Source organism: Anthonomus grandis, chromosome 1 (genome assembly GCF_022605725.1).
Source record: "Anthonomus grandis grandis chromosome 1, icAntGran1.3, whole genome shotgun sequence".
NCBI lineage: Eukaryota > Metazoa > Arthropoda > Insecta > Coleoptera > Curculionidae > Anthonomus > Anthonomus grandis.
This window is the reverse complement of record NC_065546.1, coordinates 52,439,179-52,465,363: the sequence shown is the minus strand read 5'-3', so window position 1 is coordinate 52,465,363 and position 26,185 is coordinate 52,439,179. Positions and strand designations below refer to the sequence as shown.

Here is a 26,185-nt window from a genome sequence, read left to right as displayed (position 1 = left end):
TAAGGTGGATGGGTGGATTAGATCAAAATTAGTAACACAATGTTTGCCAAACATTGAACAAAATGAATTAGTTGAAAAAAATGTCTTTTCGAAATGAATGGAGTTGCTTCATACTTTTTAAGGCCAGCAATACCTCCAGATATAGCCAACTAGAGAAGAAGAAAGAACTAAATAAGGAATTAACGAGTAAAATGTTTTTACAAATGAATAAGCATATTTTTAAGAAAAATATTATTCCTATTGACCCCTTGTCACTTTATTGATACTTCTTATTACCTAGAAGGAACTTAAATTATATCCATGCACATTGCTAGGAAGACCCCTTGGGCTTTAATTAATTGACTAAAAGTTTATCTGACAGCAAACTTATATTAGGTACCTTTTGAGGGAATATTGCAACTGGCTTCTAGTAATACTCTTTATTTTACTACACTGTTTTAATCTTAATATAATCAGATAAGATTCTGCGATAAGACGTTGAAAGAAAGATTAATTTTTTTAACATAAATATTAATAGACATAATTATATTTTTTGTAAATTTATTACAGTCAATAAATTTCAGTTGCGTTTTTTTCAATATTGCTGAATGCAAATTAACGCTTATATTTTTTTTATTAAATAATTCATTCAGCAATGACATTTAAATAATATTCGTATGCAAATTGCTGTTTTGTATTAATCAAATAACGATAATTTTTTAAAATATTTTCTGATTAGTAGACGTATTTTACTGGCATCATTTAATTTATTTTTAAATAAAATTTAAATAGATCATAAACACGCTATATTAATATATTTTTGAAATGTTTAAATACTTTTTAATGTTTTTACAGCAGATGCAAGTGTTCATCCCTTATTTTAAAAAAACATCAAATTATATTGGAAATTTGTAAAAAATTTGTTGGATATAGATCCAATGATACAAAAGCTTATATTTGCGTCGACGCTTCGATTTTCATATTTTTTTTTACTCCAAGTGGTAACGTCACAATACTGAAAACATTTCAAATGGATAGAGTGAAGCCTGTGAGCGAAGTAACCAAATTTTCAAAAAATATGCATGTCGCATTATCTCGTATTATATTTTACTAATATAGTATATACAGGGTGTCCCAAATTCGAGGCTCATCATTAGGATCTCGTAAACTAGAACAAATACGAGGTCAGTTAAATCAAGGGAAAGTTGCGCAATTTGGTGCTCATTAAAATGCTTTTTTAAAACTTCAAAAATTCCGAATACTTTCGAAGATATTTGGCTTACCGAGTATTCGCCATTTAATTTTAATTTTTTTACGACTCTATTTGAATAGTTTAAAAAGTACTAAAAAGTTGGATAGTACACAAATCATTTTAATTTTGCTCTTTTTTAACTCTGACTGAAAACATTTTGGAAAATAATTTGCCAATATACACCTGTGTTGAAAATTTATTCTCATGGAAGTTTTTACTCGCTAAGCCCTAAGTAAAATCAATTTAAACCGTTTTTAGCGAATGAATAAATAAATTTATGAACAGCTTTATTAACTTTTGAAATTGAAATGTTGATCTATTTAAAATTTCCTGATAATTGACTCGTAAAAGTTATTTTAATTTAGCATGAAATTATATTGTTCCTATACATAAAATACCTTATCTATTACAGGTTATTATATCCCCTACCATTTTAGAAATAAATAGTTTAATCAGATTTACTGCTGAATTAGTATTTTTGCTGAATCTCAAATCTGAAATTCTATACCCGTACTAAGGTAAGCAATTTTTTATCTTTATGTCTTTAAAATTATTGCTCGTGAGTTACCTTTATTACAAACTTCATTTGCTTGATGAGAGAACATATAGTAGTTCTGTAGTTAGTTGCTTATCCGTGTGCTCCTAATTTTTCTTGTCAAATTATAATGAAAATCAATTATTTAGTGTACATCGTAATTTTACTCTCCATTTGTGATATGGCAAGAGCCGGGTTTTTCCAAAGAATCGCCGAGGGGTTTAAAGCAATAGGCCGAAAACTTAAAACTGCAAAAGAAGTATTTATGGCTCTAGTCACAGAAGAGAAATGTGTTCTGACATGTCCTTCAGGTGAGCTTTGTATATAAAATATCGCACATCCCGAAGAAAAATGTAACAACTCAACAAATATTAATATTGATAATTTCTTATTAATAAATAAAAAAGCTATTTACCTGGGGTTATTTCGATCAAAGATTCGAAATAACTATTTCCCCAGGAAATTAGAATAAATCTATTTGAAAAACCTCATTTGTGTTGGATTGAGTTTTTGACTTTCGAGTCTGCTTCGATTTATCTAATTTTAAATTAACCAAATTTTGTTTTGCTTCTCCTATAAAATACAAATTTAGACTTATTAGAGTTTTCTTAGGGTTTTTGAATATAGCAATTTATCATAAAATATCAAAGTAATTATAATAAACAAGCCTCATTTATAGGAAGGAATTATTTTTTTTTTATTTAAGTAAAAAAAAGTCGAAATTAAATTAAACAATAATCTAACTACATGAATATTTAAAATGACCTTTGCTTAAAGTTGCATATGCATAAAATCTTCCATAAAAAAACGTAATTTTTACAAACTACAATTTGAAACCTGGAAAAAATAACTTAATTTAAATATTTTAAAATATTAAATTAAACCTAATTTTCTGAAATTGTTTTTATTTTAACTGGAACTAATAAAAGAATATACTTGAAACTTGGCTATATATTTTCCATTTTTTACAAAATTGGAAAGTAAATGTTTTGGGGTAATTTTTATTACCTAATTATCATTCTCAAAAAAATCGACTAGTCTGATCGATGTGTACTTAAAAAAATTAAGATTTCGATCTTCTACCTTATGTCACTTTAAGAATGTTCCATTCTTAATACTTCAGCTCCTATAAAAATTTAAAAAAATCCAAAAATATGTAAACTTTATTTGCTTCCTAATTTTATATTCTATTTTAATTTCATCTCATCTCTAACTAACCTCACTGATTTGTCAAATGGGATAGCCTTAGTGTAAAACATCATTATAAGCAACATAAAATTGTCTACTCAACCGTACCCTTACTGGCATAATATAGAACCCTATTTTGGCATTTAAAATTTGTTGAATTTTTTTTGTATTTTTTATGCACTAATATGAAGTAATTCAGTATTTTAATTTTTTTTCAAATATTTTTTTTAGTAATAGAAAATATGTAAGTATAGAAAAAAAAGGTATACATATTTTTTGTAAATTAAAAGTACTTAGTAGCCAAATTTTTATAAAAATGGCAGAAATAATACAACAGTCTTAAAACTTTTATATATGTATGTTAGCCGTATGTAAAATCCTCTTCTTTATTCATGGAAATTTAAAAAAAAATGGCAAAATCACGACAAAACTTCCATTCAGAGTAAAGGATCAGCTTATATACTTATAGATAAAAATCTTTGTTTTCTAAATTTCATTCAATTAAAAATAATTAAATTCACTAGTAAGACAAGAAACAGCGTACAGGTAAAACAAGAAAGTATGAGAAAAAAAAATGGTACGCTAGATTTTGTTAAGAAAAATAAATAGTTAACACGTTAACTGCCATGTGTACCACCAGTGGACACAGAACTTCTTACCTTCCAAGCCATGTGTACATGGGGCGGCCACATTAAGCGTTGATTGAAATGTATGTATGGATTGGTCTGGCTTAGGAAATAGTTTGTTTGAGAATGGCTCGGGAATATTTTTGTTTTTCGAAATAATATGACACAAAATATTGACTTTTTTAAATGATACGTTTATTTTTTCAATGGGCAGTAATTTAACATGTAAAATTGTTATTTATAAATATAAAATAAACAAACTAATTTTAAAAACAAAATACTTTAAAATGAAAAGATTATTTTATATTTTTAAAAACATGTTTTTGGAAAAAACAGTCCATACAAATAAAAATATTTTCGTCACAACCTAGACAAACGTAGGAAATTCTTTTGGTATTTTTTACAGCATAATTACGCCTCTGTTCTTGTGAGTTTTTTTCGTAGCAATATCTGCACCTGCCTCTTTTTAGCTTTTTCTCGTTATCTGTCTTTTCGGAAACTTTGTGCTCTTTTGAGGGATTTATTGGGATTGGCGGTACTGCCGTTTCCAAAAGTTGCATGGCAAGATTTTCTTTGAAAGTCGTTATTTAATTTTTTTTTTTCGCAATACTTTGAAATAATTTTTACTGGAGAGAGCTTTATATGCAGCAGATGATTTTTTTTTAATATTAATTTTTGAGTATCATGCACGCACTGTCTAATTATTAAATTTTTTACGATGTTGAATAGCAATATTTTGTGTTACTAAATTTCTATACAATTTTTTATGACTTTTTAAACATTGTATTAATGTTTTTGACTGTTTTTGTTACTTTTTTTTACTTTTTTTATTTTACTTTCTTATTTTTTACATTTAGTATAAGAAATTTGACCAGGTCAGGTTATGTCTTTTGTACCCAGTTTTGTGTATATTTATTTAGTACTTGTATTTTGGTTTCTATATTTGAGTCGCTCAGGAGCAGAGTGGCCCAAGTAAAAAAATTACATATTTCAGATAGGCCCGTATTCGTAGATACCGTATTATTATTTACAAATTAAAAGTGGCCCAATTGACGTTTCTCTAATATTCACTAGATGGCGCTCTTAGTACACTTGGGCCGGCACACTGGATTTACATAACATGTAGCAGAAAAGTGGCCTAAGTGACTGGTGGTCTAGCAGTTGGGCCAATTTGACTTTTCAAAAGTTGTCGTTGTCGTTGTCATTGTTTTTCTATTTTGTCGAGTGTAAATGGGAAATAAATATTTTATTATAACAATTTTTGCAAATCTGTTGATGTGCCAGCACAGGTAAGTTAGAAATATTAAGTTTAAAAAAAAAAAATACGGAATGTCCGAATGAGGTCTTTTGTGAGTATTGTTCGGAGAAACACGCAGTTAAGGAGTGCCCAAAAAACCAAAAAAAATGCATCAATTGTATTCATGCAAACGCAAAGTTTAATTTGGAGCACAATATAAATCATGCCGCAAACGACAAAACTTGTCCGTCTTTTGAACATCAAATCACGCTTTTGAAAAACAAAATTGACTATGATGGAAGTTATGGCAAATAATAGGCAAGAGGTAGAAGTGCTACAAGAACTGGACGTTTTAGATAATGCGGATCAACAAAGTACGGACTGTGATTATGTAAGCAAAAAAATTAACATAGGTTCCAAACTCTTAAATATCATTCATTTTAACATAAGAAGTTTAAAAAAAAACTTTGATCAAATGATAGTTTTTCTACAAACATATAATTTAATATCCTGCGACATTATTGTTTTGGGTGAAACATGGCAATTGGTTGGTAATGAATTTAATATAGAGGGCTTTAAAATGTATTATAATGGGGGAGACTGTAACCAGAATGATGGGGTGGTTGTTTATATAAAAAATAATTTAATCATAAACAAAGTAGAAAATATAAAACTAATTAGGTCGGGAATTACTTTGATTAGGATAACTTTAGCTATAACTGATATACAATATGGCATAACGTGTATATATAGACCTCCCTCGACGGTAGTATCGTCTTTTCTCGATGACCTGGAAAATTATTTATTACGTGAATGTAATCAGCAAACAGAAATACTTCTGGGAGATATAAACATAAATACTCTATCTGAAAATTCAGCTGATACAAATAACTACCTAGCTCTCTTGATGTCTTACGGATTCTACTCCCTTATAACTGGTCCTACACGGGTCACATTAACATCAAGGACCTGTATTGACCACATTTTCCTTAAAAAAAAATTTTTGGAAAACAAAAATAAACATCTTTCTTTTATTTTGGAAACTGACGTTACCGATCACTATCCTGTGTTGCTTAATTTTGCTAGAGACGAGGTTCGGGCAGGTAATGTTTCCAATAATATAAAAATTAAAACTATAAAAATATTAAACAATGAGAAGGCAAAAGATTTACTTATAAAACAAAATTGGGAAAACACTATCTTAAATATTAATGATGTCGAAATTGCAACCAAAATTTTTTATAATGTTGTCGAACATATTATACAAAGCTGTGAAGAGACAAAAATATTAAAACAAAAAATAATTAAAAAAATAAAACCTTGGATAACTGCTGCTATTATATGTTCAATAAAAAATAGGGACAAAATGAAAAGAAAATTGAATAAAAATTATAGTTTGGAAAAAGAACAACAATATAAAACATACAGAAACTCATTGGGTAAAATAATAAATAAATGTAAAAATGACTATTACAAAACAAAAATTGAGGAATCTAAGAATAATATGAGCAAAATGTATAAGGTTATAAATGAGGTTACAAATCAAATTACTACTAAAGGAAATGACATAATAAAAATAAAAAATAATAACAAAGAATTTTCAAATTACAAAGACATGGCAAACTTTTGTAATCAGTATTTTATAAACGTAGGAGTAAATATGCAAAACCAAATAAAAAAACCAAAAAAACAATTCAAAATTAATCATAACAGTGTATCTTCAATGTTTCTAAAACCAACTAATAGGAATGAAATAATTAAACATATTTTTTCGTTAAAAAACAATTCAGCGCCTGGGATAGATACTATTAGCTCAAAATTTATAAAAAAATTTCATATTTACCTTATTGAACCATTGGTTCACATTATCAACCTAATATTTAAAACAGGAACAGTACCTACTCAATTTAAAGTATCAATAATCACTCCAATATATAAATCAGGTGATAAATGTGAAATAGGTAACTATCGTCCTATAAGTGTGATTAATATTTTTTCAAGCTCTTCGAGAAATGTTTGAAAAATAGACTTATTGACTATTTACAAAAAAATAACATATTAACACAAAATCAGTTTGGTTTCATTGGCATCGCATCCGATGCTGTCTGCGAATTAACAAAGCGAGTGAATCAGGCTTTTGATGGTGATAGAAAGTGTTTGGCAGTGTTTCTGGACCTAGCAAGGGCCTTTGACACTGTACCGCATGAGCTTTTGCTAGATACTTTAAGATCTTATGGTATTAGAGGTCCAGTGTCAAGGGTCTTTGAAAGTTACTTGGGGGACAGAAAACAGTCTTTAAAAATAAATAATGAGATTAGTGAACCATCTTATATAAAAATTGGAATTCCACAAGGAACAGTTATTGGACCTATACTCTTTATAACTTATATTAACGCTCTTACCAATCTTAAAATTCATGACGGGTCACTGATATCATATGCAGATGACACGGTTGCGGTGTTTCACGGAATTTCTTGGGGAGACACAAAAAAAACTGCAGAACTTGGTCTAGCAACAGTCAAGAACTGGCTGGATTCTTTTAAATTAAGTCTCAATAGTCAAAAAACAAACTATATTGCATTTTCTATAACAGCTGCTAATCGCCCCAGCTTTCAACAAATTAAACTTGAATTAATTGATATCAAGGAAGTTTCATTTACTAAATATCTGGGTATCACTGTGGATAAACATTTAAAATGGGACCAACACATTCTAAAATTAACACAAAACATCCGTAAACTTATTTATCGATTTCATATTTTGAGAAATATCTTAAATGAAAAACTACTAATTTTAATTTATAAATCCTTGGTTGAGTCCTTGTTAAGGTATGGGGTGATTGTCTGGGGAGGTCTATACAAGAATTGTTTAAAACAACTTAATGTAGTACAAAACTTTATTTTAAAAGTTATATACAAAAAACAAAAAAGATTTCCTACACAACAATTATATTCTGAAGAAATTTTTAATATACGCTCAATTTACATATTGTCAACATGCATTTATACACATAAATCAGAACAAATCAAGAATTATGTTAGTCATTCCTACACAACCCGAAATAATATAAACAGACACCTAAAAATACCAAACATAAAAAAAACTATAGGGCAACGATTTTTAGGATACTTGTCCCCGAAATTTTATAACATCTTACCAAACAGCTTAAAAAATATAAATAATATTAAAAACTTTAGTAAGGTCTGTAGAAAATTTATTTATTCAAATATAGATAAATTTAATTTTTTTAAATAGTTTTGGGAAGGGAAATTTTATTGGAGAATTTTTGTTTAGTTGTAGATTATGGTTAGTTATATTTTATATTATTACTAAAATTTTGTGATTTCTCAGCATACACAAACAGATGTTACAACATCTAGGTGTATGTTAAAAACAATGACTGTTAACTATTATTATTGAATATAATTAAGTTAAAAATTGTTATAATATAACCAAAATGATTAATAAATTTGAATTTGAATTTGAATTTACGTATGGCATGCATGTAATAAGCTAAGAATAATATTTTATAAAAACATAACCTGAAAATAAAAACAAATTACAGGGAGTGACTTGGCTTCGGCTTATCGTAACCATAATTATTATAACCATAAGTTATAAGATAATTTTCATTTGTTTCAGGGGAGAATGTCAGATATTTCTAGCATAGCCGAACCCAGTGAATTTGATATAGACTCTGGTTCGGATTTTCACCCGCCAACAGATGACGATGACAGATGACGAGTCCGAAAGTGATTCTGGAGAGTCGATTCAGAACATTGCACTTAATGCCAACATTGTGGAGGAAAAAAAGGTAGAAAAAGAAAGACAAAACAAGGTTGGAAAAGGCAAAAAAGTAAAGTTGCAAGAAACTCCGGAAAATCTTACCTTAACTACAGGGGAAACTAAGTTGCAGAAAAAACTTTTTTTAACGGAGAATGCAATTGTTCCAGACAATGCCACTTGTTACTAAGTATCCAAGAGAGAAAACGCATCTTCAAGAATTTTTACAGTTTATCAAACTTCAATTTACAGACATCTTATATCAATGGCCAAGTAACAGTATCTAATAAGGGTCGTTTCACGCATTCTCAAGATCCAAACAAACGTAGTAAGACACATATTTATAAACTGCCCAAAGAAACTGGAGATGTAGTTATTGTCTGTAAACTTTTTTTAAAAATGCTTTGAGGGTTTCGGATGGTCGCTTGACCAGAGCTCTAATTAATAAAACGAGGGGTGGCGAGCATACTACACCGCCTATAGATAGAAGAGGTAAGCATCCCCCCAAAAACAAAACTAATCAGGTGGATATTAATAATGTTAAACATTTTGTCAACAAATTTTTCAAGTATAAATCGCACTACAGCAGGGTTAAAAATCCAAACCGGGAATATCTTTCACCAGATTTAAACATAAGCAAATTATACAACTTGTATTTACAAACTGATGAGTGTGAACAGAAAGTGTCAAAATTTGTGTTTTCAAAAATTTTTAACGAAGAGTTTAATCTTCATTTCCGGTATCCTGCAACTGACATGTGCAAAAAATGTGATTCTATAAAGGTAAAAATAAATAGTTTAACTGGCGAAGATAAAAGAAAAGTGGAAATGGAAAAAGAACTTCATTTACGTAAGGCAGAAGCAGCACGAAATGGAATGCGAGAAGATCCAAAACAAGATCCAAATTCCACAACGACCATTGCATTTGATCTTATGAAGACATTACCTACGCCTAATATTTCTACAGGGGTAGCCTACTACAAGAGGCAGTTATGGACATATTGTTTAGGTATCCATAACCTAACTACAAACCACGCACACATGTACCTCTGGCATGAGGGAATTGCATCACGTGGACCTCAAGAAATAGGCTCATGTATCATGCATTATGTCAAAAATTATGTACAAACTCCCAATTTAATTATGTACAGCGACCAGTGCGGAGGCCACAATAGAAATATAAAAATGGCTGCAATTTGTGCGTACATGATTTATTCTGACCAATAAATTTAAAATAGTAAAGATGACAAGTGGTGACTTTAGAAGTACAGTGAATTTGGAAAAACTTTTAACCAATCAAAAAAAAGGAGAAGAAAATGTAAAAGTCGAATAATATGCCGCTCTTTTCTACAATGTGAATGTCACTAAAAAACGCATAGAGCTTCAACAGATGAGACAGGATGCCTTCCAGTTAGATGTTTTGTATCCGAGAGGCCGACCTAGCGAAAAATTGAAGTATAAGACCTTCAAGGACTTCTGTGCTATATACCCTCAATCGCCCATTAATTTTATAATAATTTGACAACCAGTGAGAATGCTGTTGATGAAGATATTGCGACACAAGAACAAGACGTTGAGGCTCGAGTGCTATAATTTGTTTTTTTTTTTTAAATAATTTTAAAGGGCAGAGTGGCCCAACTCGTTTTTTTTTACAGAAAAACAATGTTTTTTGAAATTATTTTATTCCAATATAATGTTATGTGCCATATTATTATTATTATTATTAAAGTTGAAAACTTATAATAAATAAATCTTTTACGATACAAATTTTCGTTTGACTTTTTATAAAAAAAGTTAATGTCAATTATCTCAAAACTCCTTTTTTGCACTTGGGCCATTCTGCTCCTGAGCGGCTCATTTGTGTGTTTTGTTTTTTATGTACAGCTTTGTCTACAAAATTTTTTTAATTGTTTTGACAATAAAGCATATTTGAATGATCAGAGCATAAGAAGCATATTAAGCATACAGTAATAGAAGCATATTTGAGCGATCAGCATTAATTTACTCTTTATTTGAGCATATGACTTTGATATATTAACCAGACCTTAATATGAAAGGGACCCCAATTAAGTTAAATTAAATTAGTTAACAGCGAGCTCCTAACTAATTTAACGTATAAACTAACGAGCATATTGGCTGTATTATTATAATTTGATGTACCTTGCCACTTTCAATTGATCAATCTAATGGATATTTTGTTGTTTCGAATATTATTATTTAACCGTCTCTCGTAGTTAGTGGTTGCAACGATGCAACTACTGTAAAAACTAGTGTGTTCTCAAAAAAAAAATTTAAAAGCTATTGATCTTATAGCATTATTGAACATTTTCTGCATCTTTGTAAATTAATTTAAAAAAAGCATTGCTGTTGTATCGGTAGGCAGATTACATTCGATAAAAGAGCAAATAGTTATAGAAAAGCAAGTAATTCTAATTATCCAGCCAGTTTCTTCAGAGCATAGTCAAAAACTGCAACTTAGTAGTAATGAAATCTATAGTTTCGTAAATTTCATTTTTGAGAAAAAATCTATAGATGCAACGGCTTCTTACGTTATATCCTTGCTCTCCTCTTAATAGGCTAAGGATCTCCCCGAAGTAATTTTTTTCTACAGGGTAAAGAAGATAAAACACAACGTGGATAACCAGAAATTATTTGATTGGTGCTTTCTTTTATCTATTAATTATACTTAGTCATAAATTACAAAGGTATTTTTTGCAATATGACTCTTTATTTGCCGCAAGTTTAAGTATGGTATACGCTATTTTATTAATATAATTGTTAATCCATTTTAATTGTTTTTAAGGTATTTATCCAAAAAAAGACCCCAACCACATCCCGAAATCCAACGGATGCGGCACGTTCGGCTTCAAAATTAGGACAGGCGGATTCTTTATGCCAGCAATAAGCAATTGGGGGATGCAATCATGTTGTAACGATCACGACGTTTGCTACGACACTTGCGCTAGCAACAAAGAGATCTGCGATCGGCAATTTCTGTTTTGCCTTTTAAGGCTTTGCAATAGAGGCGATGAAGATAAAGTTAGAGGTAATTATGATTTAGTTTACATCGATAAATAGTTATTTGAAATAGAAGGTGACGCCTTTTCAATGTAGTGTAATGTTAGTGTTCCAAGAAACATATTACTTAGCTCATATTTAAAAAAATATAACGTTTAAATCAAGCATACTACTCATTTTTTAATGAAGTGTCTTTTATTAAAAGGGTATTTTCATTTCGAGAAAACTATAACTAATTAAGCTAACGAATCATAAGATAATTTTTTTTAAATGTATGCTTTAAAACTTTTCCTATTTAGTAAATTAATTCAAATACGTGTGTCAAAAGATAATGATCTCATTCATAAAGACAAATCTGAATTTATGCAGATATTATCGAAAACATTTAGTCATGTATTCAACATTTCCTCAATTCTAGGTATGGAGTAAATTTGTAATGGTTATTTAGACGATAAAGATTAAAGAAGCGTGAATGCAAGTGGTGTGAAATGGTCAAATCCTAATAATTTTATACGGCAAATTTTTATAATAACAGATCGTTTAAATTTAACTGGTTTCGTAGGATATCTTTCAACCTAATAAAAAATATATTTTGATATTTGCAGTTTTGTGGGTTGGGATACTTGCTGATTTATACTATTTGAATGCAATGGACTTAACGATTACTTTATTGGTAAAAATAACGGCTCCAGAGAGACTGGCCTAATATCGAGACGACGATTTATATTAAGGGCGTCAGTTCCAAATCCTAATATACCGAGTAAATAAGAAATCTACAAGGGATGTAAACATAGACCGTACGGCAGAACAACGCGTCCTGATTGTCTGTTTGCTATCTGGTGAAATTTTATTGACCGCTATTCGTAAAGTGCGCTCAATGATCAGTCGAAATAATATTCCTAATTCATTTAGTGTGAAAAGAATAATCCAAAAGTTTGGTAGGTAATGAAACACACGAAACGAGCTCGAAGATGACGTTGAGAAAAAACATCACGGCAGTTCGCGAGAGTGTCACGGAAAGGTCAGAGACGTCAATTCGTCATCGAGCATAAGAATTGGAATTTTAACAGGACCTCTTCAACGTATACTAAAGATTTACTGCTGCATAACAGCGAAGGGAATTCACCAATTAAATCCTAGAGCAATCTACTCTGATTTTCAGTGATGAGACCCAATTTTATCTCGATGGCTTCGTTAATAGGTAAAACTGTCGCATTTGAAGCATAGAAAATCCACGAGCGATTCATCAGAAAGCAATGCACAACATGTCACTGTATGGTGTGCAGTAACGGTAAATGGCGAACGTTATCGTACTATGATAATACAATTTCTTGTGCGCCTCATTTGGAAGCTACTGATGACATGTGATTTTCGCAGAACGTTATCACATATTATTATACTGCCTGTGAAACATTGACATTCGACCTGCTTGTTTGCTCCTGGTCATATCGTTTCCCGACTTGGTGACCAGAATTGGCCTCGTAAGCAAACATAATAGGAATCCAGACCTATCTCCAATTGTTGAGAGAACATGGGCCAAATGACCGAATTTTCGCAATCATTACAAGAGACCAGGCAGCAACAAACGCTTTCTGACAGTTTAAGAATAGGTCAAACACTTGTTACGGTCATTATACAGGGTGTTTCCTAACTATGGGATCAAACTTCTGGGGGTTGTTCAGTGCAACAGAAGAATCCATTTGAGTATAGGAACCCATGTCCGGAAATGCAACACTACGCAACTACGGCCCTAAGACGCGTCAAAAATTATAAAAAACATTAATTACCTAAATAGGATCTGCTGCATTTATTTTTACCTTTTGTACATGATACCATAACAACAATTCTTTAAAATCAACGCTTATCAATGTCAATTCTCAATGTCATGTTTAACAATTTTATAGCTTACAATTTTTAAACATTTATTGCTAATGGAAAACTTTACCAATCAAGAATTGGCGGATATGCATTTGGTATACGGAGCAACAACCTGCAATGCACGAGCAGCATCGCGGTTGTATCATGAACGTTATCCCGAACGACAGCATCCTGGATACAAAAAGTTTATTGCGGTTCATCGGAGGCTCGCTGAGACAGGCATGTTTAAGACCAAGAGGCATGATACTGGTGTTGCTCGAACCGTAAGAACGGTCGAATTTGAAGAAGAGGTGCTTCAGCGAGTTGCCGATGAACCATCAAATAGCACACGTGACGTCGCTAAGAATATGAATACGAGTAACGCTTCTGTCTTGCGGGTACTACACGAGCAACAACTCCATCCTTACCACTTCCAGAAAGTTCAAGAAAGTTCTGGATCACATCATTGCACAACCAAATTTTTTACGATATGTTTTGTTGACCGATGAAGCCTCTTTCACAAGAGACGGTATTTTTTATAGTAGGAATAGCCATGTTTGGGACGAAGAAAATCCTTATGCAATTTTTCCAAGAAAACATCAGAATCGTTGGTCTGTCAACGTATGGGCAGGCATTGTTGATGATTATTTAATTGGGTCATACCTTCTACCGGAACGGTTAACAGGACCTATTTATCTGCGTTTCTTGGAGGAAGTTCTCCCAGAACTCCTTGAAAATGTTCCACTAAACGTTAGACAGCAAATGTGGTTTCAGCATGATGAAGCGCCGGTTTACTTTGCTGTACAAGTACGCGAGTATTTGGCTCAGCGGTTTGGGCACCGTTGGATTGCCAGAGGTGGAGCAGTTTCTTGGCCTCCTAGGTCACCCTATTTAACGTCGCTCGATTTTTTCTTGTGGGGGCATGTAAAGCCTTTAGTCTACAAAACTCTAGTAGAATCAGAGCTAGACTTAATTGGAAGAATAACAGCAGCATTTGCAATCATTCAAAACGAGGATCAAATTTTTAGTGTAGTCCGCCGAAATCATGTGCGGCGTTTAAATCGGTTTATTGAGGTTGGAGGAAGACATTTTGAACAATTGTTGTGATGGTATCATATACAAAAGGTAAAAATAAATGCATCAGATCCTATTTAGGCAATTAATATTATTTCTAAATTTAAACGCGTCTTAGGGCCGTAGTGGCGTAGTGACACATTTCCAGACATGGGTTCCTATACTCAAATGGATTCTACTGTTGCACTGAACAACCCTTAGAAGTTTGATCCCATAGTTCTGAAACACCCTGTATATTATGATGCCCGTATCGTGAAAATACTTTATCTTATTAATTATATTTGCAAATATCTAACGGCGCCTGTAATCCATCAGTAAAAACACACCTTAATCTGAAATTCAGTATTCCTTTCATTCATTATCCAGGATATTTGACATTTTTTTGACAGTGATATGTCATGTCAGTGAAAGTGACAGATTGGGTGATTCGGTCTGAGTAAGAAGATAAATGTCAATAGATTGATTTAGTCTTAAGTACTTACTTCCCGACAACTACTATATAAATTGGGATCCAGAGTCGCACATGGCCATTAAAATCCCAAAATTTTAGTACATAAAAATAGGAATATTCCCTTAAGAATATTTATATAAGTAAATTGACCAAGAGACCAGAACTGTTGGGACGATCTCGCGGACCATCACAGAATATGGCTAATAATATAGCCAGCAACAGACTAATAATATAATAAACTTAACAACCTAACAAGTTATAATTATATAATAGGCCCAGAACCATTATAGTCAGAGACAAAACCTGAAAAAAGAGATATTAGATACAGGTTGGAACTAAAGCATAAAAACTACTGAGAACTGCCAAAGCTGGAATTCTCCAAACAAGTTTTGAATAGCTCCCTCTTCAGAAAGGGAACGGATGTTGACCCACTTCAGGCAATAACAAGGCGAAAGGTAGCAGGGCTGCTCACAAACCATGCACCCTGCGGGAAAACAAAAAAATACCACTTTTATACCTTTAGTAGTATAGGGTTTTTGGTTAGGATTTAATAGAGATAAGAGGGAATGTGTTATTGAAACTGATATTCTGTCCTCAGTAAAGGTAAAAATAAAGGTTAACATAATAACGTAAACACAAAGTGATTACGAACGATGTTGGGGCATGAATGCATTTAAATATTAAGTTGTCTATCCCTACCAAGTGACCAGTATTTTGTATAGAGATAGACCACTTAAAACTACTTAAACCTGTTAAGAACAATAGAAAATTAGTTGCATACGAAAGTTTAGCAATATTTAAAAATCAAAAAAACATTCTTAGCAAAGACAAAGATCCAATCCCTTATAGTCAATTACATCAATTATAAGTTTACTTAGTGAAGATTTGTTCGGCCTCATTGCATTTGCCGCTCTATTAGTTACATCATTAGTATATAAGGCTATTTATAAGTAGTTTAAGTTTAGTTTTAATCTTCTTTCGAAGATGCTAACATGGTTAGCGAAACACGCGTCGAAAGTACAAATTGGTTCGTAGTAAAACTGTTTCGTAATTTGAGTGTAACATCAAAGGTTCCAACCATAGGACCTTCCTTAGAATTAACTTGATTTGGTAAATCATCCCTTACAAAAATTAATATATCACCATTTATAGAGTTTTCACGCTATAATTATAAATGAAATATTCTATTTCCTCTCTATTTCAAGGCCTTAACGATAATGTTTATTTTCCTAAAATTCAATAGACACACACGCATTAATTACTTGTGTACCTAATTATTTAAATCTTAATTAATGTTCCTACTTTAATGTAGGTATTTCAACATGACATCCCAGTTTTCGAATATCGCAACTCGGCTCAATGAGCCATCCGACAGCGTATGTCAAATTGTAATAAACGCTTTAGTTTGAAACCCAATTTCATTCGTAAATAGACAGGTTGTCTAGTTACCTAGAATAAGTCGATTAAACCAGTTGATTTAGGTTAGTTTTAGTGGAGTCAGGTTTATAAACAGTGGTGTAAAATATGAGTAAAATCTTATAATATTTCAAATTAAGCCTAGAAAAAAAAGAGACACACGCGACTATCTTAAGCTTAATTATAAAGATATATCCCTTACTCGCCAACTTTCCTCAGCGCAAAATTAGATGAATTTATCATAGATTCAATTTAATTTTAGTTTTCTATAAATAATTGTGTGTCACAATATATGGTTATAACGGTTTTCTGTATAAGGTTTAAAAAGCTTAAATCTGCTTTCATTTTTACTATAAAATTTAGAAGGCGCAATTAGAGCTTAATTCTTTTGTCTAAATTCTTATATTAAAATAACTACTTTTGAGAGCTAGACGATTGTAGCCTTGTATAGGATTAGGTTTTTCGTGCGGTGTATAATCAAAATCGGTAATAAATATAGAACGTTCCAAAATTACTCATATATTATTAGTTTTCGCATAAAGCAAACTAAACTAGATAATAGTTTATATGGGATTAAAGCAAGCGATCACTCAAAAGCTATATTAAGTTACTTTTGAAATTTAAGAAATAGGGCTTTTTTCATCCTCTAAAACCTGCCTCATTTATTTCAGAAAATGTTATAAAACTATTTTTTAATGATATATTCGACATATTTAATAATATGATATAATCTGACAATCTATAATGTCATATACTACAGAAAGCCGAAATAGAAAAAACAGTAGAAATATTTTGTGCCACATTTACATCAATAAAGGCTATAGCAATAAAAATAATATGGTAATGTTCAGAATCAGTAAAGCATCTATAAAAACTCTGACAAGCAACTAAAAATAATTTTTAGTTGGTTGCCAGAAGCAATTATTGTTTCAATATACAGTAGCTACTTTGTTTTATAGGTAATAAATACAGGGTGTCCCCTTTCAAATGGTCAGATATGTTAGAGTATATACAGGAGCCATAAAGAAGTAGTTTAAGATAGGACACAGATGGTTGCAAATGTGCCGTTTTCAAAATATAGGGGGTTGAAATTTTTCAAAAAAATTGATTTTGCTCCTGTATTAAAAATGTATGATAATTGTTTTTATAAAAAAAAGCTACGCCACTTTTGAAAAAAATATATTTTCAAAAAATTTTGTTCATTTTTAATAAAATACATCCCTTGCATTTTTGCACTCCGACGCACAGTTTTCGCACAAAAAAATAAAATCTGTACAAGGATCTTTCAAAACTTTTGTCAAAACGAAAAATTTAATATCGTTACAATAAAAAATAAATAATTTAACTAAACAATAAACAATTCAAACTAAATGCTCAAAGTATCCTCCGTGCATTTCCATACATTTTCTGCACCTTTTGACCCAAAAATGCCCGTACCCAAGCCGGGTATTATTATTAAAATAATTAATAATTAATTAATTAATTTAATTACTACTAAATTACTGATAATAATAAAAGTGATTTTTCACTCATTTTTCTCTTATTCATGTTATTGCCTTGACATTATTTGCAATTGGGTAATATATTATTATTATTATTATTATTATCAAGGTACTTGAGGGGAATAAGGCCTGGCTAAGAAAAAAAATTAATAAAGTGAAAGAATGTAATGTTAATATTTAGTTTAATACAATAAAGTGCTTATAAGGCTATATTAATTTTAACAAATTAAAAAAAATAATCTCTAAAAAAACTAGAAAACAAAAAATAAATATTGAGAAAAATAACGCAAATCGGCCTTATTATCCGATGGAGGTTTAATAAAGCCTATGCATAAAAATGGCACAACTCGTTAATTGGGCGAAGTTTTGCAGCCATCGGGACACTCAAAATCATCCATGTCATTGACTGTTAAGCCAACACATTCCTCATGGTACCATTTAAGACATTTGCTGCACTGCCTCATATCGGCCTGCCTGTCTTCCTCACATCCATGGCAATACCATTCGGTACTTAACTTTTCCCTGGAGCTTTCAATATCTTTATTCAATTTGGCATGACTTTTGTTCTCCTCGGTAAAAAGATCTCTAGTGACTGGAGTTCCTTTGTAGTTTAGAGCTTTGTTTCGATTTTTTTTAGGTTTTTCATTAGTTTTTACTGGTGTGGGCAAAAGCTCATTAAAAGAAGTGACTTTTGTTGTTCGTCTCTTTAATTCAGCAAGAGGGATATGGTCATCAGTCGAATCCGAGTCAGAAGAGTAAACATTGGAATAGGAAAATTTGCCAGACTTGTTGGATGCCATTCCAGACGGACCAGGTTGAGGAGATTCAGGTGGACACCTATTTTCTTTGTTGGTATCATCCGGTGCCGGTACGTCTGAGAGAATTGAAGGAGCAAATGCTGTTTCTGTAATTGCCTCGGGATTTAATGGAAACAGACCAGTAGCCTTAAAACCGTTTATAATGTTACTATATGTCATGCATTTATACCAAACATTTGAAAGTATGATGTTAAAACGTGATTTGGTCAGCTTTTTGTTAGGATTCTGATTCAAGAATAATAATACCTCATTATCCCAATGATGCTCAAATGAACGATATACAGATTTGTCGAGGGGTTGAAGGTCATATGTTGTATTCGATGGCAAACAGTAGAGATCTATATCAAGTGAGTCTCCAACATCAACAATTGACAAATCAAGATGACAAGCTGCACCATCAAAAACTAAGAGGCACCTTCCTGGACTTTTGTATCAGGCTAAGTGCTTGAGGATTTCTTTAAAAAGTTCGTTAGTCATGTAGCCTTTACTTGATTTTTCCACTAGAGTTCCTGGTGGCTGTAAATCCACCAAAAATAAATATCATGTAATTCTGGCTTTGGCCTCTTTCCTTTAAAAATAATCATAGGAGGTATTGGTATTCCAAGGGCATTGACACATCCTGCAATTGTCACACTCTCTGCATGTTCTGACGATTGAAAGTGAACACGTTTTACCCCTTTCTTAGCTAAAACGGTTGGCTGGTGGTGAATAGTCAAGCGGCATCCTTTTTCATCCATATTACAAAGTCTTTCAGGGTGATTAATTATATCAAGATCATCATACATTTTCCCTATTTTTGAAAAATGATCATCAACTATAAATTTATTAGGTTTTTGAGCCCTAGCTGGTTCATAAACTGTGCTTTTCTTTTAGAAATTACAGGATTTCTCTTCATAAAAGCCTTTAGCCAGTCTTTACCAGCAAGTTTTGAAGTTGTATTAAATTGATGAGCAATTTTATTATCTTCGCAGAATCTGAATACCAATCGACGAAGGATCCGTGGAGTCACAGGTAGACCTATTTCACTAAATCTTATTATTCTTTTAACGAGATCAGCTTCTTGTTCTTCTTTTAAAATGGATTTACGACCTAGTCTTTTTATTAGGATTCCATTCTGAACATGATTTCTAATGATTCTTCTGGGAATTTTAAACCTTGCCGCAGCCCCATATGTACTCAGAGTACCGCGTTGAACAGATCGAACTGCTGATATTAAATCCTCCTCGCACCAAGGTGCCCTTTTAGGAGGCATGATGTTAAAAATCAGTGAAAATAAAACGAGAATAGTTTAGAAGTTTAATAATATGTTAATAAAAACATTAATTTGTCATGAGGATAATAAGGCCTATAGCTTATTTTTATAGGCCTTATTACCCATCCATGACGATATATTATGTAAATTTATTTAAACTATGTCGGCTAAATTTAATCTAATAAACTATTGAAATCACAAAATATAAAGTCTAACCAAAATATCTGCAGTCATAAATTAAAAATACAATTATAAATACTAAAAAATATCACACGCGGCGACCCGTCGACACAAGTTGTTGGAACTTACTGACGCCCGAAAGCGAGGATCGCGGGTATTCCGTTCGAATGTCGTTTGTAAATGGACCAATAGGAGACGCGGACCCAACGCAATCGATTTGTGATTAATTTAAAGCGGTTTTTTTGAATATAGGCCTTATTACCCGACAGGCCTTATTACCTGCTTATTATAAAATCTTCAGAGAATAAATAAAACTAATAAAAATAAAATAATATAATAAAGAACCCTGGTAGGAATTCCATTTTTTTGTACGAAAACGGTGCGACGGAGCACAAAAAGGCAAGGGTCGTGTTTTTAAAAATATACAAAATATTTAGACATGTGCCGTAAGTCCGTCCCTGGACAAGTCAAATTACCTGCAATTCCTCAAAAGCTCAAGCATTTTTTAAATATTAATACGAAGTATCCAATTTTTAGGTGTAACATGTTTCCTAAATTTTAGATTATAATCCATTAAGAGCCCAAGATTATTGGCTCATATTATGTAGTTAATAAACTAAATCTTACGATGTATTGTAGGACTAATGAATCTGCGGCTAGAAAGGAAATTCGGACAAAAATTTTCAACATTGCCAATAGCTCAATCGAAAACAGGAATTGAGTTGAGCACTATTTTAATATGACATCGTTTATCTATAAAGAAAAAAAAAGAGAATTGTAACATGATCTTTAAATTATTTTTGTATTTAATAATTATATTTCTTTTACTGCTGGATAAAATTTAGAGTTAACATTTTTCCAAAGATCTTTTCAGTTTGTATGTTTAGTGCTGTAGGATCATAATCATATAAAACTGCATGCTGCGGAAGAATTTGTAATCAATGTTTACCATAAAAATTCACAATTCGTTGTTCAAATACATTTTTTAACTAGCAAATCTTACAAATCAAAATAATATCGATACTTTAGTTAGTAAATTAAATATGAATAGCAACATAATGAGATAAGCGCCGACATGAACAAAATAAACTAAACCTAAACTAGGATTTGTATGTGGCTCCACCCTTCAAAAGCTGCAAAATGCAAGAGTCTCTGATAAGTTGTGCCTTTATAATAAGATTTATTTATAGTTTATATTAATTTACGAAGTCAGAATTTGAGTTCTGTGAACGGCTGTATAAACTCTGTTTTGTGTCGTTGCGCACTAGCTTACTGGTGAAATAACTTAAAATAACTAACAGTTTACACGAGAATAATAACTTAAAGAATCAACTTTTCCGTCTAGCTGGGATAATAGATTTATTTAACACTTAAAGAATCTATATCATACGTTGTAGCACTATGAAAGTAATCCATAAATGTATTGAAAAGGCGTCACCTTCCAAATAAATATATACTCGTAAATATATTATGGGTCTATAAGTATTTATTTTCTTTTAGATTGCAGAGAATCCGCAATAGTTGCTGCCAAAGCGGTAGAAAATTTCGGATGTGTATCTTATTTGTATGCTCAAAAAAGCGCATGTGTTTGTTAAGGGCGAATTATATTAATTATTGCATTTAATAAACAAATGGATATTCCTATTCCGAATAACTTTTAAAATATATTATTTTGATTGCTTATTTATTAAATAAAAATATATACCTAATTTTAAGGGCTTATTTGTTTGATTATTTTTTATTACCAACTTATCAAGGAAATAAAATATGTAATGTACGTACTTACAATTTCAAAATAATGTCATTTAACAAAACTTAAAAAGACTTACTGTGGTTTTACGAGGTGGCTTTGGCTTTTAATAAATTGTTAAGTAGACACAGCTTTTATTGTTAATGAACCGTATTTCTCTGAAAATTTAACCAATTTTCCGCGATATAGTCATATTATTCGGTAATAATGCATTTTTCTATTTAAAGATAATTAATAATAAACGTTTAATTATTTCAAAAATTACAAAAGACTAAGGTATTTATATAACAGGTATTGAGATATAGCACCGCTACTCCGTCTAAAAACTTAAAATAATTGAGAGCAGAACTTATTAGGTAACAAACACAGTAATACAAAAATAAGATTATAAACAAATTAAAAAAGAAGTAAAATGAGGTTCCAGAATGATAGTTGATATAACGGAGATATTGATTGACTTTGAAGAACACCTCGAAGAATAAATAGTCTTTTTAATTTTATGTTTAAAGTTAAAGAGTAATAAGATTTAGAGTTACTAGAGAAAGCATTAAAAGTTTTATCCGCATTATTACTTCATTATTATATATTATAATGTAATATGATATGATATGATATATATTATAATATGCGGTATAATATATATTACTATATATTATACCGCATTATTAGAGTTTTTCATTATACAATTTTGTAAGACTAAAAAGATGCATTAGATACCATTCTTCTAGGTTTAACCACTTTTGGATGCTTCAAATAAATGGTCGAATTTCCTACTTTCGTTGTAAAACATTAGGATAAATACTATAAACTTTCTGCAGGCTCTGTTTTTATTTTTGCAGATCAATAGGATGCATTACAATAAGACAAAACTAATAAATTACATAATTTTAACTACACATTGATATAAAGGCAATTTTTATGCATGTATATAATTTAAATTTTAAATAACCAACTCAATTCACCGTATAAACATTTGTTATCAATATTATCAATATCACCAGAACTAGATTTTTATTGGTCACTTCAATAAAACACCAACACCAACAAAAGCGTCAAAATATGCAGTTATTTATTGCATATTTTTATCAAAATAACTTGAATTTTGAATTGATAAAATAAAAAAAAAATAAAAATAGCGCTATGTAAAGAAAAAACTTTTCTAATCACCAAAAACCCTTTATTACCAAGTTTTGTGCTGATATGTTTTTATTATATTAAATATTAAAACATAATGAAAATAAAATTAAAACTTTAGCATCCTGTATCTCGGTTATTATCAGTTTTTGGACAAGACAAATTTGATCAGATCGTAATATTTTCAACCAAAGAATATGCTATTGCTCTATGTACACTAAGTTTTGGGACACCCTGTATACATATTTATTTTAGAGACATTTATTGCTAAGAATATTAAGGTGGCTGGTATGCTGTAAATTTAAGTTATCACGGCAGGATAACATTTAGCATTTTCTCCAAGTTTTTCAAATATTCTGCATTTAAATCGTAACTAGAGCACCAAGTGTCATTGCTCAAGTTCACCTTCTGCCTTTTAACTAAACAACTCTCTGTTATACTAGATTTCTGATAAAGAGATCAAATGCTATTGGATTACTATATAATTAAAATTAATTTTCATTCCGTTGCATAACATATAAGTTTACAAGTTAGTTGCAAGTTTATGGCAAAACAGTAAATTTTTAATTGTCTTTACCGTAGCTTATGACTAATAAATTTTGTTCAAAAATATGTGGCAAAATAAGATTAGTTACTCGAGAATAAGAAAAGTAAATTTACCAAAGATTTATATTAAAATATGGTGAAACTGAAATTTTAAACTAATACATGATAAATCTTCAGCTCATATATTTTAACTCTCAGAAACGTTGACTGTGGACAAAAGTTTAAAATAATATAAAGCAGCTAAAATTATGAGATGAAAAAATTGGGAACGAAGATATTGCATATATTGTTTTAATAGTTATTTCTTATTCTGCATCAAAATGAGAGTCTGCTATTTCTAATACTTTCTCCAGCGTATCCCATCAATAATGGTGAATAATTTAACAGCATTATTTCTTTTAAAAAAAGAATGAGGTTAAGATAAAGTTTTTTAGTCCGAAAGTCAAAGGCGACCAAGATATAGGGTGATAAACTTAATGTAATTTCTTTGAATTTTAGCCATACATTTACTATTTGTTCTTCAGAAAAATTTAGACAATGGTTTTTTATATATATTCAAATCTTAAAATTAACCTTTTTTAAAATTACGTCATAGAGGACGCCACCAGCAATATTTTATTTTTTTTTAAATTTAAAATATACATTGTGTTATAGTTTTGTTTAAAAAAGATATACTTCAAAAATCTCCGTTACCATTTAACTTCTGCACTTTAAAGTGAATGAATAGTCACCAGGAGCATTTCTGCAATTATTACTGGGACTAATTTGATAAGCAATATTTGGCAAGCATGTAATTTGCTTTTTGATTTAGAAAAATACCCCAATTAGTTTTTCAGTTTTTGAACTTAAAACAAGGTGGTCACTTTAAAGAGCAAATGTGTTTTTTGGATACGACCAGGTATTTAATTGCATATTTTCAAAATTATTGCTCGGATTTACTTGAATCTTAAGCAATATTTGGCCAGCATATGCTTTTTAATTAAAAAAAGTGGCTCTATGGCTAAAATTCAAAAAAATTACATTAAGTTTGTTAGCCTATATCTTGGTTGTCTTTGACTTTCAGAGTAGGAAAATACAACTAAACCTTATTTTTTTTAAAGGAATCTTCTGTTCTTAATAATCTTAATTGCACGCACTCGTTCATGCAAATTCCGAGGTAAGACAACGTTTTGTATGTCTGTAAAGTGAAATTTTTAATTAAAATCCGCTATAAGCCCTTTTCGTCTGTTAGATTAATTATATTAACAATGATAAATTAATAGATAATGATTTATCTCTCTTGATTTTATCTCTTAAATGTATTAGTAAAGATAAATGAAGAACATAATTTATTTTTAATTATTTTCCTACTAATACTGCTTTCCTGAGAGATATTAAAACTTAGATAAATTAAAATTTAATTCCAAATTTACTTTTTTCTCAAAGGTTTTTTAAAGCCAGAAAACATACATTTTCTTTTTTCATTATATTATTAAGTAAAGTTAAAAAAAAATTTGTTCAAATTAATTTTTAATTTTCATTTATGTTATATATTCATGCTTTTTATGAGCGAAATTTTTTTGTTACATTGCTTAAAATCCGACTTAGTAAGCCCTTTCCACCTAATTTTTCTTATCACATACTCATCTCTCTCTATTGGCGTTTAATAATCCTTTGTATGAATTTAGCCAGTCTCGTATTTACGCCTTTTTAGAGAGCAAATTTAATCGCGTCGGAAAAGTTCCCTGTTCACTGTGTTGTCTCGCCTCGTTTAGGACAATACTATGTAGTCCTCTCGGCACTGGTTTTACTTAATTAGATGACTTAACTTATAGACTTACTTTAACTAAAGGATTGTGATGGCGTCACAGAGGTGGGCATGGGGATTGGGAGTATTGTAAATCAGTGTTATTATTAGGAATGTTACATATGCAATAAAAAAAATGGTGATCGAAGCTAATCGCTAAATATATGGTCTAAAATGCACGCATAGCATAATCTATGAAATATGTATGATAATGTAGGATTCCCTCAGCGTAGATTCCTATGATTGCATTTTCTGCACGTATGACTCGATCTAATCTGCTATCTCCCAACTTTGGTGCACGATAGAGTCTACACTATTAAAGGTCTTGGTGGGAGCAATAAACACACCTGTTTAAGCCGTGGTAGCTTTAAAACGATTTGAAGATTTAATGAGAGAAATTTTAATATTAGAGGAGGTGACAACTTTTTAAAAAATTAGCTAATTAATAGGTATTTTTAAAAAGAGCCGAAGGACTTACCGCAATTTATTTAATCAGCAAAGATGTAAAAAAAGCCATTAGAGCTATTAAAAAGCTCTTTAAAATTCGTTAGTTATCTGAATGATTCTTAAGAGCTATTTTTTCTTTTCATATTTAGGTATGAATGTCTCAATACCTAACTAATGTCTATTTTTTTAATTTTTGGTCTCACGTATAAGTATAATACGAGTTTGGTCTAAGTATAATACGAGTGGGGTCTTAATAATTGATGATCCTTATTTTTCTGAATTATCGATGTTCTTATTTTTTTAACCTTTCCACATAATAATTGGTGTTTTCAAAGATGATGGCATTCTTATTTGA

The 26,185-nt window shown here is 30.7% G+C and overlaps 2 protein-coding genes across 9 annotated transcripts in view; one reads left to right on the top strand and one right to left on the bottom strand.

Annotated features, from left to right (window-relative positions):
• The window catches only part of LOC126733620 (disks large 1 tumor suppressor protein), an 825,690-nt gene that overhangs the window by 689,952 nt on the left and 109,553 nt on the right, over positions 1–26,185 (bottom strand). The gene's annotated exons all lie outside the window — the stretch shown is intronic.
• LOC126733790 (group XIIA secretory phospholipase A2-like) lies at positions 1,813–21,882 on the top strand. Of its 2 annotated transcripts, none has more exons than XM_050437199.1 (3): positions 1,813–2,077; positions 11,403–11,645; positions 21,668–21,882. In XM_050437199.1, exons 1-3 carry the CDS (start codon positions 1,897–1,899, stop codon positions 21,760–21,762), a joined length of 519 nt encoding a protein of 172 aa, XP_050293156.1. In that variant the 5' UTR covers positions 1,813–1,896; the 3' UTR covers positions 21,763–21,882. The 2 variants fall into 2 exon arrangements, 1 of the variants encoding a protein (XP_050293156.1); XR_007659866.1 differs by lacking the exon at positions 1,813–2,077 and adding an exon at positions 4,727–4,869.

Coding starts and splice junctions, on each gene's coding strand:
- LOC126733790 (XM_050437199.1), top strand. CDS start 1,897: ATGAAAATCAATTATTTAGTGTACATCGTAATTTTACTCTCCATTTGT. Junction 2,078..11,402: donor TGTTCTGACATGTCCTTCAG/GTGAGCTTTGTA, acceptor ATTGTTTTTAAG/GTATTTATCCAAAAAAAGAC. Junction 11,646..21,667: donor CGATGAAGATAAAGTTAGAG/GTAATTATGATT, acceptor ATTTTCTTTTAG/ATTGCAGAGAATCCGCAATA.